The sequence below is a fragment of the Trachemys scripta genome, chromosome 5 (assembly GCF_013100865.1).
Source record: "Trachemys scripta elegans isolate TJP31775 chromosome 5, CAS_Tse_1.0, whole genome shotgun sequence".
Taxonomy (NCBI): domain Eukaryota; kingdom Metazoa; phylum Chordata; order Testudines; family Emydidae; genus Trachemys; species Trachemys scripta.
In genome coordinates this window covers 50,165,771-50,186,024 of record NC_048302.1, presented here as the reverse complement: position 1 = coordinate 50,186,024, position 20,254 = coordinate 50,165,771, and the positions used below count along the sequence as shown (strand labels likewise).

The 20,254-nt window shown below is 42.3% G+C and overlaps 2 protein-coding genes across 7 annotated transcripts in view; one reads left to right on the top strand and one right to left on the bottom strand.

The window, feature by feature from the left end:
* Window positions 1–18,389, bottom strand: part of LOC117878086 (translation initiation factor IF-2-like) — a 31,312-nt gene extending 12,923 nt beyond the window's left edge. For 2 of the 5 annotated variants that reach the window (XM_034772031.1, XM_034772032.1), the window contains exon 1: window positions 17,499–18,389. In XM_034772031.1, coding sequence (XP_034627922.1) covers window positions 17,499–18,363 — 865 coding nt within the window. In that variant the 5' untranslated portion in view covers window positions 18,364–18,389. Of the gene's footprint in view, window positions 1–10,152; window positions 10,201–13,220; window positions 13,319–17,498 lie in introns of all 5 variants that reach the window. The other 3 variants (XR_004645882.1, XR_004645881.1, XM_034772033.1) reach the window with 3 other exon arrangements.
* Window positions 17,815–20,254, top strand: part of SETD7 (SET domain containing 7, histone lysine methyltransferase) — a 31,275-nt gene continuing 28,835 nt past the window's right edge. For both annotated transcript variants that reach the window (XR_004645880.1, XM_034772030.1), the window contains exon 1: window positions 17,815–17,950. Coding sequence is in view for 1 of the 2 variants with exons in the window: in XM_034772030.1 (XP_034627921.1) it covers window positions 17,911–17,950 (40 nt within the window). In the remaining variant the exon portion in view is untranslated. The remainder of the gene's footprint in view (window positions 17,951–20,254) is intronic.

Genomic DNA, 20,254 nt, shown 5'->3' with positions numbered 1-20,254 from the left:
CACGTCCACCAATGTTATATATGCCATCATATGCCAGCAATGCCCCTCTGCTATGTACATTGGCCAAACTGGACAGTCACTACGCAAGAGGATAAATGGACACAAGTCAGATATCAGGAATGGCAATATACAAAAACCTGTAGGAGAACACTTCAACCTCCCTGGCCACACAATAGCAGATGTAAAGGTAGCCATCTTACAGCAAAAAAACTTCAGGACCAGACTCCAAAGAGAAACTGCTGAGCTCCAGTTCATTTGCAAATTTGACACCATCAGATCAGGATTAAACAAAGACTGTGAATGGCTATCCAACTACAGAAACAGTTTCTCCTCCCTTGGTGTTCACACCTCAACTGCTAGCAGAGCACCTCACCCTCCCTGATTGAACTAACCTCGTTATCTCCACACTGATATATACCTGCCTCTGGAGATTTCCATTACTTGCATCTGAAGAAGTGAGGTTCTTACCCACGAAAGCTTATGCTCCCAGTACTTCTGTTAGTCTCAAAGGTGCCACAGGACCCTCTGTTGCTTTTTACAGATTCAGACTAACACGGCTACCCTTCTGATACTAAGGAGACTTGTGTGGCTTGTGTAGGTGCCATTGCAGCTTCTGTATCCTGGGCTGCTCCCTTCCTGTATCTCTGAGACCACTCAGGCCCCCAAAGGGAGTGAGGAAGAAGGTGGGGCTATGGCCCTCCCTGACTCTAGAGTTCCCCTTCCCAGCACTTGGAGAAGAATGGATGCAGAGTGTCAGAGAATGAGCTGTCCCTACACACTGGGGAATTTGGAAAGGTATGCTGCATTGACATTGGTAGAATACCTCCAGAGCTAAATTTGACCTATGATTTTAAAGGGCAGTGCCCCTTTAAAAATATTTTCCCCATTCAGGTAGGAGAAAAATGACTGGAGGAAAGATAACAATAAATAAATATTAAGCAAATTGCAGTTTAGATTATACCCATCGAGCATGACTGAAGAAAGTGGCACTTCAACTTTTAAGCTGCTTCAGTTTTCAACTTGTGCTTAGGTTTCCTGATGGTAGGAATTATGCACGTGATAATGGATGTGGGAGAGATTATGTTAACAGCCCTATTTCATTAAAATATCTCCCTATTCAACACATGGGAGGTAGTGTGCAATAGGATAGAGCATAGGCGTAAACATCAGGAGCCATTGGTTCAATTCGTACATAACATAAGAATAGCCTTACTGTGTCAGACCAATGGTCCATCTAGCCCAGTATCCTATCTTCTGAGAGTGGCCAGTGCTAGTTGCTTCAGAAGGAATTAACAGAACAGGGCAATTTTGAGTGATCCATCACTGGTCGTCCAGTCCCAGTAACTGGCAGTTGGAAGTTTAGAGACACCTGGAGCATGGGGTTGCATTCCTGACCATTGCTGAACCTATCCTCCATGATTTTAGCGAATTCTTTTATTAATCTAGTTATAGTTTTGGCCTTCACAACATCCCATGGCAACAAGTTCCACAGGTTGACTGTGTTTTGTTTATTTTAAACCTACTGCCTGTTAATTTCAGTAAGTGACCTCTAGTTCTTCTGTTATGTGAAGGAGTAAATAACACTTCCCTATTCACCATTCATGATTTTATAGATCTCTATCATATCCACATTAGACACATTAGTTGTCTCTTTTCTAAATTGAACAGTCCCAGTCTTTTTAATATCTTGTTGTATTATTCCATTCCCCTAATCATTCTTGTTGCCATTCTCTGTACCTTCTCCAATATATCTTTTTTGAGATGGGGTGACCAGAACTGCATTACTATTCAAGATGTGGGTATACCATGCGTTTATATAGTGGCATTATGATGTTTTATTATTTATCCCTTTCCTAATGGTTCCTAATGTCCTATAGGTTTTTGACTACTGCTGCACATTGAAGGGATGTTTTCAGAGAACTATCCACAATGACTCCAAGATTTCTCTTTTGAGTGGTAATAGCTAATTTAGACCCCATCAATTTGTATGTATGATTGGGATTTTTTTTTCCAATGTACATTACTTTGCACTTCTCAACATTGAATTTCATTGGCCATTTGTTGCCTAGACACTCAACTTAGTGAGATCCCTTTGTAACTCTTCACAGTCAGTTTTGGACTTAACTATCTTGAGTAATTTTGTGTCTTCTGCAAATTTTGCCACCTTACTGTTTCACCCCTTTTTCCAGAGCATTATGAATTGCACTATTTACCTCTCTCTATTGTGAAAACTGACTATTTATACCTACCCTTTGTTTCCTATCTTTTAACCAGTTACTGAACCATGAGAGGACCTTTCCTCTTATCCCATGACTGCTTATTTTGCTTAAGAACCTTTGAGGGACTTTGTCAAAGTCTCTCCGACAGTCCAAGTACACTATGTTGAGTGGATCAGTCCAGATGCTTGCTCTCTGGTACCCTCAAAGAATTCTAGCACATTGGTGAGGCATGATTTCCCTTTATAAAAACTGCATTGTATCTTCCTTAACACACAGTGTTCATCTATGTGTCTGATAATTATGTTCTTTACCATACTTTACTATAGTTTTAACCAATTTGCCTGGTACTGAAGTTAGGCACCAGAGGTGATCCTGGCAAGCTTTTTTTTTTTTTTTTTTAAATCAGTGTTACATTAGCTATCTGACAGTCATCTTACAGAGGCTGATTTTAAGTGATAGGTTACATACCACAGTTAATAGCTCTGCAATTTTATATTTGAGTTCCTTTGGAACTCTTGGATGATTGCCATCTGGTCCTGGTGACCTTATTACGGTTTAATGTATTGGTTTGTTCCAAAACCTTCTCTATTGACACCTCAATTTGGAACAGTTCCTCAGATTTGTCAACTAAGAAGAATGACTCGGGCATGGGGATGTCCCCCATATCCTCTGCAGTGAAAACTGATGCAAATAATTCATTTTGCTTCTCTGCAATAGCCTTGTCTTGCCTGAGTGCTCCTTTAGCACCTAAGTTGTCCAGTGGCCCCTCTGACTGTTTGGCAGACTTCCTGCTTCTGGTGTACTTAAAAAAAAATGTTGTTGTTAGTTATGTCTTTAGCTAGTTGCTCTTAATTCTTTCTTGGCCTCCTTATAGAATCATAGGACTGGAAGGGACCGTGAGAGGTCATCTAATCCAGTCCCCTGCACTCATGGCAGGACTAAGTATTATCTAGATCATCCCTGACAGGTGTTTGTCTAACCTGCTCTTAAAAATCTCCAATGATGGAGATTCCACAACCTCCCTAGGCAATTTATTCCAGTGCTTAACCACAGACAGTTAGGAAGCTTTTCCTAATGTCCAACCTAAATCTTCCTTGCTGCAATTTAAGCCCATTGCTTCTTGTACTATCCTCGGAGATTAAGAAGAACAATTCTTCTCCCTTCTCCTTGTAACAACCTTCTATGTACTTGAAAACTGTTATGTCCCCTCTCAGTCTTCTCTTTTCCAGATTAAACAAACCCAATTTTTTCAATCTTCCCTCCATAGGTCATGTTTTCTAGACCTTTAATCTAGACCTTTAATTTTTGTCGCTCTTCTCTGGACTTTCTCCAATTTGTCCACATCTTTCCTGAAATGTGGCACCCAGAACTGGACACAATACTCCAGTTGAGGCCTAATCAGTGCAGAGTAGAGCGGAAGAATTACTTCTCATGTTTTGCTTACAACACTCCGGCTAATACTTCCCAGAATGATGTTCGCATTTTTGCAACAGTGTTACACTGTTGACTCATATTGAGCTTGTGGTCCACTATGACCCCCAGATCCCTTTCTGCAGTACTCCTTCCTAGGCAGTCATTTACCATTTTGAATATGTGCAACTGATTGTTCCTTCCTAAGTAGAGTACTTTGCATTTGTCCCTATTGAATTTCATCCTATTTACTTCAGACCATTTCTCCAGTTTGTCCAGATCATTTTGAATTTTAATCCTATACTCCAAAGCACTTGCAACCCTCTCAGCTTTGTATTCTCCACAAACTTTATAAGTGTACTCTCTATGCCATTATCTAAATCACTGATGAAGATATTGAACAGAACCGGATCCAGCACTGAGCCCTGTGGGACCCCACTTGTTATGCCCTTCCAGTATGACTGAGAACCACTGATAACTACTCTCTGAGAATGGTTTTCCAACCAGTTATGCACCCACCATATAGTAGCTCCATCTAGGTTGCATTTCCCTAGTTTGTTTCTGAGAAGGTCATGTGAGACTGTATCAAAAGCTTTACTAAAGTCAAGCTATATCATTATCTACCGCTTCCTCTCACCCCATCCACAAGGCTTGTTATTGTGCTTTTTATATGCGACTTGCCAAAGTTTATCCTACTTTTTATTTTCCTCAATAAAATCTGATTTCCAATTTTTAAAGGATGCCTTTTTGCCTCTAACCACCTCTTTTACTCTGCTGTTAAGCCATGGTGGCATTTTCTTGGTTCTCTTACTGTTTTTTTTTTATTTGGGGTATACATTTAGTTTAAGCCTCTATGGTGTTTTAAAATAGTCTCCATGCAGTTTGCAGGTATTTCACCCTTGTGACTGTTCCTTTTAATTTTTAACTAGCTTCCTCATTTTTGTATAGTTCCCCTTTTTGAAGTTAACTGCAACTGTGGTAAGTTTCTTTGGCATTTTCCACCCTACAAAGATGTTAAATTTAATTTATGGTCGCTATTACTGAGCGGTTCAGCTATATTCACCTCTTGGACCAGATCTTGTGAGCCACTTAGGACTAAATCAAGAATTGCCTCTCCCCTTGTTGGTTCCAGGACTAGCTGCTACAAGAAGCAGTCATTAATGGTGTCTAGAAATGTAAGCTGTGCATCCCATCCTGAGGTAACACGTACCCTGTCAATATGAGGATAATTGAAATCCCGCATTATTATTGTGTTTTCTGCTTTTGTACTCTCTCTAATCTCCCTGAGCATTTCACAATCGCTGTTCCCATCCTGGCCAGGTGGTCAGTAGAATAGTCTTACTGCTATCCTCTTATTGTTCAAGCATGGAATTTCTATCCATAAAGATCTTATGGTACAATTTGATTCATTTTAAGATTTTTTACTTTAGTTGACACTATGCTTTCTTTCACATATAGCATCCCTCCCCCACCAGCACAACCTACTCTGTCATTCCTATACATTTTGTACTCTAGTATTACATTACTATGTCCCACTGATCATCATCATTCCACCAAGTTTCCCCAAAGCCTACTGTATCAATATCCTCATTTAAAGCCAGGCATTCTAGTTCACCCATCTTAGTATTTATACTTCTAGCATTTGTATATAAGCACTTGTACATTTTGTACATTTGTCAATATTCAGTTGCTCACCTTCATGTGCTATATTTAAATGGGACTCTTATGTTTCACTGTTCCTCACTCACTCCTACCTGTACTTTACCGACTTCTTATTCCATCATTTTTGGTGTCCAATGTTGGGGCCTAAAGAGCTAATACATACTCACAAGCACCTTAGAAAACAATTGTTTTCAAAGTTAGTTTAAAACAAAAATTGTTTTAAAATTCTCATATGTGGCGATCTTGTTCAGAGATAAGCATGCAAAGCAAATTGTTAGGTTTTTTTATTAAAAAAAAATGGTTAATTGTCAAAGTTTTTTTAAAAAATTCTTTTAACAAATGCTTTATTTTTTACTATTACTATTATAATTTTTTATTATTATTTGAGGTTTGTAGTTTCTGTGATTGGTCATAATTTTGAAGGTTACATGAAAACTTATTTTTAAGAAGAAGCAAGAGTGGTAAAAATGAAGAGTCGCTTGGCCTGCCCCATTCTGTTTAAATGTAATGCGTTCAGAATGCATAAAAATGATTGGTGGTTTTATTTTCATGGACAGTATCTTTCTCTGCTTAACTGACATATGTCTGCCTTTGTTATTGCACCACCAGACAAACTGCAGATTTCTTATGCTAGATCTGTTCTCAAAATTAATGTGGGAAATAAAACTAACTTTAAAATGTACACCTCAGTCAAGTAAGACTTAAAAAAACATCCTCTCACACTGAGCAACTGAGCCTGCATTTAATGTAGAAATAAATCCCTCGACTCACTCCAAGTGGTGGTGAGAATCCATATGAAACTTTAAGAGCCCTCTAATCTCACTGTACCCTACAGGTTTCACCTACACTACAAAAGCAAACAGAGGGGAAGTCAGATGGGGATGTATTTTCCTAGCTCGGCTACCTGTTCGCTATGTGGCCAGGGTAAGTAAAACTCCCTGGGTCTCAGTTTCCCTGTATGTATGATGAGACTTAACCATTTTGTATTGCACTTTCAGAACATGTGGTAAGAAGTGCTAAATATTATTAGTATGTTGTTGGTGAGCCTGCATACCACAAAAATAATTCCCAACGCTTTGGCTTGCAATATAGGCATGACTGAAGCACGGTTTAATTATGTTCCTGAATTATGCTGAAGCCTTTGTGCCTGGTTGTGTGTAGTCCCTGTAGAGAAGCAAGCAAGGAGATTCCCCCTCCCTTGCATAGCTGCACAGGAGCAACACACAATAGCAGACAGTCCCTGTGGTCTATGTCTATTTTAGGAAGCAAGATGTGGAAAAAGAAGGTAGGGAGGGGCAGGTAGGAGGTGGGGTAATGGCTTCAGCCCATATAGCAGGGCTGGCACAGTGCAGGGAGCAACCAGCTCCATCCTAATGGAAGGATCTGGCTCCAAATGACCAACTCACGTAAGGAGCATCCTTGAGCACTGGGCCTTATTCCCCTCTCACTTTGGTAGGTGAAGTCGATGACATTACACAATGGGAGAGGAGACACAAGTCTACTGGTGTAACTAAAAGGAAGGTATGGTAACTAAAAGCACAAGCCATATCTTCCTATCTAGAAATCAGCTTGTCCTCTGATGCCCTCTGGTGACAGGAACTAATTAGCTGCCATTGCAGGTCAGGCCTAGTGCTATTATTGTATACAGTGGTGTAACACCAGGGACATAACACACATTTAACCGTTTCAGGCAAATACTGATATTTTGGGTAAATTAAATTCAGTTACAGTAGAACCTCAGCGTTATGAACATCTCGGGAATGGAGGTTGTTTGTAATTCTAAACAAAACGTCTGGTTGTTTTTTCAAAAGTTTACAACTGAACATTGACTTAATACAGCTTTGAAACTTTACTATGCAGAAGAAAATTGCTGCTTTTAACCATCTTCATTTAAATTACACAAGCACAGAAACAGTTTCCTTACCTTGTCAAATCTTTTTTAAACTTTCCTTTATTTTTGTAGTAGTTTAAATTTAACACAGTACTGTACTGTATTTTGTTTTTGGCGTTTTTTTTTTTTTTTTTTGGTCTTTGCTGATGCCTGATTGCATACTTCTGGTTCTAAATGAGGTGTGTGGCTGACTAGTCAGTTCATAATTCTGAGGTTCTACTGTATTAAGATTTAACACACATAATCATTTCTATTGTCTCTCCATGGTGATTACATTATTTCTCTAGTGGTGCAAAATATGCATCCCCTGGAGAAAGCACAACTTGGGAATCTCCAATGCTTCTTAGCCTGATTCTTTAAACACTTTAGTCCTGATCCTTGATGAGGATGCGGATGAGAAGCACACAGAGCAACATGGGGGGAAGAGAGAGTGTCCTTGTGCACAAAGGTGGCTTTAAGCCCTCTTTGAACTCCTCCAGTCCTGGCTCAGCAGTACAATGGCTGGCTCCAAAGGACCATAACGGCAGCTGGATGTTGCCGAACCAGGGAGGACTACATCTGAGTGTACGGGTTCACCTTCAGAGATCCAAATGCAGGATTGGTACCTATAGTGAGATGTCTCACAAGTGAGGGTACTAAATAGACAAAAAGAGGGAAAGAGAGTAAATCCAAAGGTGACAGTGATAAGTTTGCTTGGTTGGTATTTGGAATGGAAACGGTCTGCCTAGGAAATGCTTATTTACCTAATTTTCAAAACTGCATACTCAGTACAGATTGTAAAATGTTATAGCTTATCCATTCCCAACTATCTTATGCTATGGGACCATCATAATGTTATGGATACGGGTGATGACAACATGCTGAGTGACCTGTTTGTGAATGATATAGTTGGGGTTTTTTAAACTGAATTGCCAGAAAGGTATAGGCAACTGTCTGTGAAATTTCTTTTCCTGAATGTCAGTTTGTAGTTATACAAGCCCAGTGAGACTGTGCTTTGCTTTTTTAACTCCCTACAGAAAATTAGTATTAACAATTTTGAAGGAAAAACTTCACAATTCACTCCTCCTGAGATTTTTCTCTGCTACATTTCACTATGGGAAGAATGTGTTTAGTTATTAACCTATGAGAAATTAAATGTAATGAAAATTGTGGCAGGGCCTTGATTACGGAGGGGCTTGTGGCACTAGTATGATGATTATATAAACTGCATGTGCATGGAGACCTGCTGTAATTAGTAACTCTGCTTACTACTGTAAGGCACAAATACACACTGCAGCTAAACAGTCGAATTCTGTGTGCAGGCTGCAACAACTTCCGCCTCTTCCCCTGCAGTGTGATAGTTGTACAAAGGGTGTACGATTTCAGAAGCACGCACAAAAGTTTTGCAGCACTCTCAGTTCTCTGGTGCTCAGATGGGGCTGAGGGGAGCATGTGTGAATATGTGGATCTACCAACTTTTGACATCCGCATAGAAGGGTCAAGGGCTGCAGAAGCTACTCCATCCCAAGGGTTGGAATTAGGGTGACCAGATAGCAAGTGTGAAAAATCAGGACTAGGGGTGTGGGGTAATAGGAATCTATACAAGACAAAGCCTGAATATCGGGACTGTCCCTATAAAATTGGAATCTCTGGTCACCCTAGCTGGAATAGTTGTTTGGATTGCCTGTGGAAAGGCATCCTCCTCCTCTACCTCAGCAAACATACCCAGGGTGCCCGCCAGCTACTCATGTTAGGTGCTGTGAAGAGCAGGTTGTCCCTGTGTATTCACAGGGTAGCCCTGGCTGGGAGAGAGTGTGGACAGAACACTAAGGAGATGAACTGATTCAGTGTATTTCTCAAGCAACCTCTAGTTAGGGTTCTTATTTATCTAGGTTCTTATGTTGAACCCGTCACCAGGGTATCCAAATGCTGACTGTCTAAGAGCCTTCCCTTGACAGGACAAGGCGTTGAATCTGCCATAAAGTACAGCTTCCCCCACAGCGAGTGCATATAACACTCCCTGAACTGGGGTGTAGGGCATTCAAGTCTATTATGTTTGTGTTGTATACCTTATGCATCTTTTCTGTAGCCAGGTACCAAGTTTGCAAAATGATTTTAGACTTTAGAAATATACAGTTCTCAACCTTCATGCTTCTTTTAGTCTCTTTGAGACAGGAGGAAATCCACCTTAAAACTGAGCTGGTTATAAGAGGTGAGGATTATCTCACCAGACTGCAATGAAAAGTAATCTTTTGGAAATGGGTGACTCTCTCTGCATAATAAGCAATTACAGTTGATCACAGTCTTTCCAGGAATATTGTGAAGAATGACTCGGTTGACTCTATAAGCAACACTCATACTGTCAGTTTCCCCTGCAGTGTAGTCAAGCTTAGTTCCAAAGTTTGGATCTGGCTCTGTGCTTCCCCAAAGTTTGGGAGTGCATGGACACAGGGTTTTGGTTTGGCCAATGACGGAGAGGCGGATATTGGAATGGGCTAACTACTAAACACTGAAATTAATCTTTTTGATATAGACAAAATCTGATCAATTTTAAAATAATTATGTATCTCTGCACTTCTGCTTTGTTCCCAGACATAATTCCCAAACTACTCGTAATACTTAAAATTTATGGATTCAAGGATCTCAGTGCTTTATAAACATTAATTTAGTTTCACAGTAGCCTGCGAGGAATTGGGATATCATCTGCATTTTACAGATGGGAAAATTGAGGCATGGAGCAATCGTACGTTGATTTTCAGAGGCGCTGAGCACTCGTGAGTTTGGGTGCACAGATTTCAGTGGAAACTGCAGGAGTGGGATTTTTAAAAGTGGTCAGCACAGGCCTACTTCTGCTCAAACTGAAATCAGTGATACTAGTAAGAAGAGAGTTGGGCCAATGCTGAGCTCTTTTGAAGAGACCTGCACAAGACTCCAAAGGACATGTCACACAGCAAGGAATAAACCCAGGTCATCTGACACACAATTCTGTACCTTAATTATGAGCACATCCTTCCTGCTCTCTGTCATGACACTTCCAGTCTAAATCAAAGCAAAAGAGGTTAAACAACTGTTTTTTTTAATCAAGATCTGTCCCAATCTTTTGAATATTTAAGGCATGCCCTGTATTGGTTCAGGAGTATGTCTGTAAACATCTGTTCCTTGTCACTGACGTGACATAGGCACCCTGAATGGAGGGCTTAGTTCGGCAGTGTGTGTTACCAAATGGATTAACTCATTAACATGAACAGAAATTATATGCGTAAATCTCTGAGCACCAAGATGAGAACACACTCCTTACAGCAGACGGATAGATGCAAAATCCATACACTACTTCATTGGCAATGTAACCTTTTGAAAATTTGTTAAGTATAATTAACAAAATGAAGCAAGTTCTTTCCACCATGCTTGAAATAAGGTAGCAAGTGCTGTTATACCACAATAGTAGCTTTAGTTTTCTGCAAATTCGAGGCCTGCATTAATGTTAGGTTTGAGCTAATGCAATGTCAAAGCAGCCCAGGGATTTGCAGAAAGGGCGTGACCCAGGCAGCAAAAGCGAACTTATGTGCATTGAAGGAGAGAAAAAATGCCAGGGAGCCAACTTGCCTGGCATGCAATGCTGATCAGTTAGAAGTCAGACACTGAATGAAGAAGACCTGTGTCAGACTGTGTAGCTCTGAGAGATTAGTGAACACCAGAAGCTGTTTTTGGAGTCAGCCAACCCCTAGCATGAGCAGGGAATGGAGGCTGGTGCCAGCCACACAACCCTTTGGAGACATGTACTGAAAGTAGGTTGGTGCCAGTGTGAAGACACCACCCTTTGGAAGTCAGTCTACTTAAGGAAGGGATAGGAGACCATGTCAACCTGTGGATGTGTTGCCAACATTTTCAAGGTTGGGTGCTGACAACTTCCAGTACTTGAGCTCTCTAGGATCCTCCCTGTCAGTTCTTTTTGGAATGCAATCAGTGAAGGTGCTGCCTCATGGGGCTGGACACCAAACATTAGCTGCTGCCATTCCAGCTCTGCCAACAACTTGCTGTATTTCACAGAAACACCAGGAATGCTATATTGGCTCTATCCAGAGCCAGCCCCAGTATATTTCTGTTTCTTTCTTAGTCTGCTTGGGTCCATTTCAGCACTCCAGGGAAAGTGATCCCAGAGCAACAGGATCTTTCAAGGTCTATTGGTGCTGTAGGCCGTGCTCCCTCAGCTCATTGTGCAGTAGCCATTCAACATCTTCTCTACTATGCACCACACATACTACTTCTCTATTTGGAGAAATTATTATTATTGTTCAATATTTATTACGGTAGCCCCCCCCAGAGGCTCCAGTCAGGATCAGTGTCTCATTGTGATAAAGACATGATCTCTTCCCCCAAAGAACTTAAATTAACTGATGTGTGAAGGGTGGGGTTAGAGAGATACAATCAAATATAGACTATGTGTGTATAAAACACTTGCAATATTTTATTACTATCAATAGATAAAGCAAGTGCCAACTACCCCCATCTGTTCCTCAATCGAGCTTTCATTAATTGCCTGATTTCTTTAACAACTTGTGCCAGAGGATGGGTTTTGAGGAGGGAGATGAAGGAGGTGAGTATGTAAAGATACTGATATAGATATTAAACTTTTCATGTTATTCACTACTGCTTTCTAATGAGCTGCCATTGTGTTGTTTGTGACAGTATTGGGTATCCATTTCTATTCTGAGATACTCTTCAAACTGTAGTATTAAGACCCTGATCGTGGATTGTGATCCACCCTTGCGGACAGCTGCACAGTGGCTTCAGTGGGGGCTCTATGTGTAAGCTGCAGCCCACCTATGTGAACCACAATGCAAGATTGTGGCCCAAGAGTGTCAATGCTGTATGAAAGATTGATTTTTAAAGTGATATGATGTCACAGGAGTACTGTTTACCCAGCCGCCTCCCTGCACTATTTGGTAGTTCTGGTTTTTAAGGCATCTTTATGGATATGTTTCTGTACAGCCTCAAGGAGGAGCTGTTTTGTTTTTTATTTGGAAAGTGTGTGCATTTCCTGGTTTGTTTCCCAGCTGGCTCACGTGGAGGAAATAACTGGGAAGGTTCTAGACAGGTAAGCTATTGACGGATGCTCAGTGTGTATGATGAAGCAGAGCTGTGCTCAACAACCGCTGCCTCAAAACTCAGAGCTAGGACATTTTCTCTGTACTAGCAAATGGAAACTCAGCAGTGGGAATCTATGACGATACCTTCAAAGAAGCATAATTACAGATAAGGAATAGGCCCTGATTCCTGCTGCCTCTTGCAAGCAGTGTATATGTATTTATTATTTAAAATAGTGTAAGATCCCAGAGATGATGGTGCTTGGCACTAAATAAGTAAATTAAGCTTCTATTGGGTGTTACCACGTGAAACCCTACACACACAGGTGGGAGAATAGAAACCTGAAACTTAATAGCCAGCACCTTTTTAGCTTTTTATAAACAATTTTTCAAATGTTTCAGAAAAAAGGAGAGACGAACTCTTATGCTGAGCTAGTCTTTTTAGATACCAGCCCAGCCTCACGTGTTATATCAGTTTGGGCTCATCTCAAACTTTATGTAACTGAAATCAAAACCTCACGGTAACATGAAATGTCAGACCTTGCAATGTGATGCAGAATAACACCATTGTGCACAACAAATATAAGGCTTTTGAAAGCAAAGCATTCTATTGAGCACAAATGCCTTCCAATGGAGAAATGACAAATCCATAGAAGTACCTCTTGGGAAATCTTCCTGTAAGCTGGTGGCAATAGGTGATGATTCCCTCTCATTGGGTGACTGAAATTAATCCTCACTCTCAGCCGTGCAAAGAGCAGCAAGGACATTTTTTAAAAGACCACTTTTGAACCTTGGCTTTCTTCCTTTGCTGGCTCTGACACTGGCCAAAGCTTACAGCACATCCCTATCCCCCTACATCCTTGTGCACAGGGCTGGCCACAGAGGTTTCTAATGTCCCAGATGGAGTCTGAAAGAGGGTTTTTTGCTGGAATTCCTCTCTAACAAATTGTACACTGGACTGGACTGATACTTTACCTGCAGTACTATCACTCAGTGATCCAAGCTTGGCATCTTTGTCACTGGTTAGGAGGGAATGGGAATTTTGCAGAGAGAGGGAACACCTTAAAGGTGACCTGCAAAGGAGAAAAATGGATTTGTGCCCTTTCTTGCTTCTTTTATGATGTAAGGAGATGCCTAAAATATTTTTTTTTCTTGAAAGAGGGATTTGAGAGAAGAGCGATCAGTATTTTGGTGGACCAATCCTAGGAGGTCATCTCATACATAGGAACAAATTGGCAGTTTAGTCCTCCTAAAATTGTCAATAAAACTTTTATACCACATCACTACATATTCTCTCACTCTCGCTATATATAATCACATACTAATTATAGTGGAAGTGCTGCACTACATTTAGAGAGCTGAAAAAAAAGTTAAAATGTTTCCTTGTTTCCCTATTATTCAGTTTATTTTTGATGAGAACTTGTCATAATAGGAACATACCTCCAGCCGGGAAATGAAGTAATAGCTCTAACTGGCAAAGTAGCAGTTTTCCATAAACCATGTGTCATAAGCATGACTGCCATAAAGCTTGTAACTTAAGCAACTGGATGGGTAAACTTGTTTTTAAAATACCAGATAATATTTTTGGTGGTGTAATCTCTCCATACATTTATAACTCTAATATGTTATCTTTTTTGAGAGTCTTGAAAGATGATAGGCTAACAGATCAAATACAACTTCTCTAGAGGTACACATTCCTCACACTTTATTCCATAAAATAATTTGCAGTGTTTCTCTGTGTTTTGAACCCCAAGATCAAAAGCTTTGCTACAGCCAGGCAAATAAAATAATACATGACATGAGACCATAGGAAAGAATATGTTTTACCAGAGATGAATTCAAGGTCTTGGCAGGAACAATCTCTAAGGCATTCAGGTTTTTCTATAGCATCTATCACCATTGTATTTGTGACACAATGTACTATCTGCTCTCCTTTTTCACTGCCTCAAAGCAAACAGAGGATTGAGCTCTGCAAGGTAGGAATTGCTGAGTTCCATTTCTGGCTCCACCATTAAACAGCTCAAGTAGACTTGGGCACTCAGGGGGTTTAGGGATTTTTGTGTGGGGAGGGGCCAGGGAGGAAAGATGTGCATTGTTAATGCCCAGAACCATAGGATGTCCACTCAGGAGTTAATACAGGCTAAGCCTAATGTTCCCTCTCTGTTAGGAAAGCCCCTGCTAAAGAAGTCTTGGAACTCTGCTAACATGGAATCAGAGAAAGCAGCAGTCAGTTCCAGAGCTGGTGTGGAGGCATAGGGCCTCTATGCTGTGAATCCCTGGAGATACTGAGGACCTGGAGAGGAGGCATACTCCACCACTCAGATGCAACGATTTGAAGGAAACCCCCACCCCTTTTTTTAGTGGGGGGGGCCTCCTAATCTTGATTAAAGTAGGAAAACAGCCAAACCATGAGTACATATTCAAAAAGTGACCTGCAGCATAAGCTGACATAACACAGCGTAGGTAAAGGCTGGTCAAAACACAAGGCTGGGTGGCAGGAGGTATAGACCAAGCTTTCAAAATTAGTTGACTAAAGTTAGATATCTAATTAAAAGTGCCCTGAATTTCTGTGATGCTGAACACACATTTAAGTCAGTGAGTAGGAACTCAGGGTACCCTGAAAATTAGGCCTCCTTTATGTAATTACCATATATGGATATAAGTGCCTAACTTTAGGCACCCAAGTTTTTAAATAAATGTTGACTTTAACTGTTTGCTTCAGTGCTGCCGTCTACAAAATGGTAATAATAACTACTTCACTGTGGTGTTTTGAAGTTTGTATTATTTACTAAATGTTTGAAAGTCTAGGAAAGAGCTTGTACTCTGTGTCCAGAAGAAAGCAACTCCTAGATACTGATGACAAGAATTTACAAATAAGACTGGCATTGTTCCATGCTTTGAGGGTTTTTTTTTTTTTCTTGCTGTGGAAGAGGAGCTATTGCATAGGCAATACTAACTTTCTGCGAGAAGCCTCCACATCCCTTCCTAAAACAATACATTGATCCTTAAACAGTGCTCTCTATATTGCCATGCTGTTAAATTTAACACCTCTAACAATGATTAGAGACTAAGTAAATGTAAGAGAAATAGTATTAAAATATTGTAGTAGTTACAGTTCTGTCCAGAATATCATCCATAGCTGTTTTGCCTGTTCCCCTAACAGAGAACCAGTGAAAAAGACCAGACCAAACTCATCTGTGGGCCACCAGAGATCTTCCTGATGGCCTGCAGAACACAAGATTCTAAGAACCAAGGAGTGGGGGACAGGTGCTGGGTAGGGAGATGCATCCATAAGAGAAAACGAGGAGTCCTTGTGACACCTTAGAGACTAACAAATTTATTTGGGCATAAGCTTTCATGGGCTAGAACCCACTTCATCAGATACACAGAGTGGAAAATACTGTAGCGGGTATAAATACACAGCACATGAAAAGATGGGAGTTGCCATACCAAGTTGGAGGTCAGTCTAAGGAGACAATTCAATTAACAGTAGGATACCAAGGGAGGAAAAATCACTTTGGTAGTGGTGGTGAGAGTGGCCCATTTCGAACAGTTGACAAGAAGGTGTGAGTAACAGTAGGGGGAAATTAAGTTTTGTAATGACCAATCCACTCTCAGTCTGTATGCAGGCCTAATTTGATGGTGTCCAGTTTGCAAATTAATTCCAGTTCTGCAGTTTCATGTTGGAGTCTGTTTTTCAAGTTTTTTTGTTTAAGAATTGCCACTTTTAGGTTTGTTATTGAGTGACCAGGGAGATTGAAGTGTTCTCCTACTGGTTTTTGAATGTTATAATTCCTGATGTCAGATTTGGGTCCACTTATTCTTTTGCGTAGAAACTGTCCGGTTTGGCTAATGTACATGGCAGAGGGGCATTGGTGGCACATGATGGCATATATCACATTGGTAGATGTGCAGGTGAATGAGCCTCTGACGGTGTGGCTGATGTGGTTAAGGTCCGATGATGGTGTCCCTTAAATAGATATGCGAACAGAGTTGGCACCAGGGTTTGTTGCAGAGTTTGGTTCCTGGGTTGGTGTTTTTGTTGTGTGGTGTGTAGTTGCTGGTAAGTATTTGCTTCGGGTTCGTGGGCTGTCTGTAAGCGAGGACTGGTCTGTCTCCCAAGGTCTGCGAGAGTGAGGGATCGTCTTTCAGGATAGGTTGTAGATCCTTGATGATGCGCTGGAGAAGTTTTAGTTGGGGGCTGTAGGTGACGGCTAGTGGCTTTCAGACCTAAAAGTGGCAATTCTTAAACAAAAAAACTTCAAAAACAGACTCCAATGTGAAACTGCAGAACTGGAATTAATTTGCAAACTGGACACCATCAAATTAGGCCTGAATACAGACTGAGAGTGGATGGGTCATTACAAAACCTAATTTCCCCCTACTGTTACTCACACCTTCTTGTCAACTGTTTGAAATGGGCCACTCTCACCACCACTACCACCAAAGTGATTTTTCCTCCCTTGGTATCCTACTGTTAATTGAATTGTCTTGTTAGATTGACCTTCCACTAGGTATGGCAACTCTCATCTTTTCATGTGCTGTGTATTATACCTGCTACTGTATTTTCCCCTCTATGCATCTGATGAAGTGGGTTCTAGCCACAAGGACTCCTCGTTGTTTTTGCTGATACAGGCTAGTACTCTGAAACCTGCATCTATAAGAGGATCTCTTTACGAAGCGATCTATTGAATGAAAAATTTGGAGAAGCCCTGAGCTAGAAAACTCTTCTTTAGCATTACCAGATTAAGGTTTTCTAGCAGGTCAAGGGCTACAAATCAAGACAGGTTCTGCTTTATTCCTTTGCTGTCATGTAGGATTCATAGTAATTTGGGGACATCTCTCAAAAAGAACCCAGTGCAGATTCAGACCTTTTCTTTGGGACAGTCAGCCTTGCCTTGTGTGTTCTTTTGGGGAGTTTGCCCATGTGTGCATGCCAGTCCACCACTGTGTGTCTGCCATTTTCTCTGTGTTTGTGCCTGACTCAGTATCTTGCCAGTTCTCATGATTTGTGATATTTGGTGTTTTTCTTAAGCCCCGGAGTACAGGAATCATGTTAATTCATGAGAATCTCAGCTTTCATTTTTTCTGTAAGTTTCCATCCCTGGACAATAAGGCTGCTGATGAAACTCACAAATGTGAGCCCCATGTTTCCTAAAGCTTCAAATGTTGGAAGACAAAAATAATCTAAAATGGATTTTTTTAATCTCATGATTTTTAATCAATCTGCTGATATTCGAGGCCTTGACTTACCATTGTGGAACATAGGGGGTTGCTGGTTCTGCTGGCTCCCCCGCTGGCTGGGGGTGGAGGCGGGGGCCTGCCTCCGTGCATTGTGCGGGTGGGTTTCGCCCTGTCTTGGCGCCCATCTCCGGGTTGTGGGGGTCGCGGGTGGGCCTGGCTGTGAGCGCGGCGCGGGTGTGCCTGCCTGGCGGGCCGGGCGCTGCAGGGAGCTGTCAGTCAGGCAGCGGCCCCGGCCCTGCCTGGGTGATGTCAGCGGATCAGCTGCTCTATAACAAAGCGGAGCGAGCCGGGCGCCCGCACAAACGCCGCGGCCGGGGTGCGCGGAGCCGGTCGCTCCGCGGGCTCTAGGGGGAAGACAGGGTGAGCCCCCCGCCGCGGGGAGAGCGCGGACACCCCGCCAGGGCGCCCAGCGGCCCCGGCCATGGACAGCGATGAGGATACGCTGGAGGAGACCGTGGAAGGTAACCGAGCCCCGTCCGGCGGGACAGACCGGGTCACCGCGGCTCGCTGTCAGCCCCGCGCTGCCGAGCGGCCGCCCCAGGCACGGCTGTGCCCACCCCAGCCTGCGAGCGGCGCACGTAGCAGCCGGGGCCCGGAACCTGCTGCAGTCCCCTGAGCCGTACCGATCCCCTGGGGTGGGGGCTGGGGGAAAGTTTGGGGGCGGGCAGAGCCGGCCTGCGCAGTGCGAGCGCCCCTCCCTTCCTGCAGCCTGGCCTTGGCGTGCGGGGGCCAGCACGTGGCACCCCTTCGCTGCGCGCCTCCTCCCCGCCCGGGCCCCGTGGCCTCGTGGCCCCGTCCTCCGGCCCGGTGCGCTCGCCCAGCTCCGCGTCTCACTACCGGCGTCAACAAGCCGAGCCGCATCGGACCCCCGCATGCGTGAAGAGCTGCGGGGCGGTGTTTCCTTTGTAAGGAGCTGCTTTTTGTTTTCACGACATTTTAAAACAAGTGCTCGAAACAGCTTTTTATAGCGAGGCATGAGCTCTAGTGGGGTAGAAGGTTTCAGGTGGTATCTGATGCCTTGGAAAACTTAGCAGAGCCATGGAGAAGAACGGCTAGTGCCTAGTTTGTTGCTAGCCTATTTATACTTGGGGATGGGGGGGGGTAGAGGAGCCACTTATTATTCAGCTAAATATATCGCTGCTGTTCATAAATACATACTACTCTTTAAATCTTTAGGGTCTGATCCTTCAAATAGTTAAGTACCCGAATAACTACTCAGTGGGGCTAAGTGAGTACAGTTACTTCCATGTTTAAGTGTTTGAAGGACTGGGCCTCTAGTACCTTGTGTTCTATAGTATGGACTATCACAATAGTAGTACACACATTTCAATTTAAATATAATTGTTAAATGTTAAGATCTTGGAGACTTTCCAGAATGGACCTAGTTTACATGGCAAATTAAAGACCAGATTCTGTTTGGTACTGTATTACAACAGTTTACATCCAGTCAATCGCATGGACTTAAGTGGAGTTATTCTGTTTTGGCACCATTTGACCTGAAACAAGAAATAAGTGTATGTGGCCTCTAGTTTGTGTTTAATTTAAAGTAATTGGATTTGCTTCTCTGTAGTCTTGCGCCTAGTGTGGTTACTTGCATTCTGGGTAGTGTCTTACCCTGATTTGCACACATTTTGCATTGGTGTAAATGACAAGACAAAGTACAAGACAACAGAGAATCAGGCCCACATTTTTGGAGGAGAGTGTATAAAACAACGGCTCCATGTGCATATTAAAGACCATCACAGCCAACATTTCCACTCTCATCTTCCCCATTTTTGAGTCATATGGTGTGCACCAGTTAGTTTCCTGCTTCTGCTTCAGAGGTGACTGTGTTTTAGCAGTAGTGTGCCATATTTCTAGTGATTCTTAAGTTATTTGAGGTCCTTCAGCATGAAAGGCACTATGTAAATGTAATATATTACTATCCTCCTCCTCCCCACCACACACACACTCACTCTGCAATATAAAAGTTGACAATATTTTGCCTTGAAGATGCAGGACAAAACTAACTAATCTATATTAAATTAAATAATAGAGATACTCTTTGTATTACAGGAGCATCCACAGGGCCTGGATGACAGTGGGCCCCATTGTGCTAGTCTCTAAATACCTACACATAAGGAGAGATGGTCCCTACCGTGAAGAGCTTACTGTGTAAAGAGACAAGGGAGACAAAGGGTGGAAGGTGGAACTTGGGCAGACAGTGAAAAGCCCAAGGTCACACAGCAGATCAGTAGCACAGCTAGAATAGACTCCAGGTCTCCTGACTCCCAGTCCAGTGCCCTATCCTTGGGCCCCAGTGCCTCCCCAAAGCTAACCACCTGGTGGGCACATTTTAAGACCAGAGAAGAGTTTTGAGACTGAGATACAGACCTTAAAAAGGAGAAGGTTGTGATGTCAAAGCTATTCCAGAATTTCCTATATTAGCACAAATGGCATCTCTGTCAGCAACATACGTCCCCTTTTAGGCATTTAGGAATATAGTCAGGATTTGCCTTGTAAGCTCTTAAGTAAAATTTGCCAGCTGAAAACAAAGAACCCATTCCTGATCACAGCTCTTACTACTCAGATATCATGGTTAAGAGCACAGTGTTGGAATTTGTGTGTGGCAGGATACAACTAACTCCCATCAGTCAGTGGCAGGTTACTTGTATCTTGTGGCAGGCAGAAAGGACCTGGTGTGCATTGTCACTTATGGAAAAGGTTCCTGAGTTTGGCTTGCCAGCATGGCAATAGATGTGTGATAGTGTTTGCTGTACAGCTGC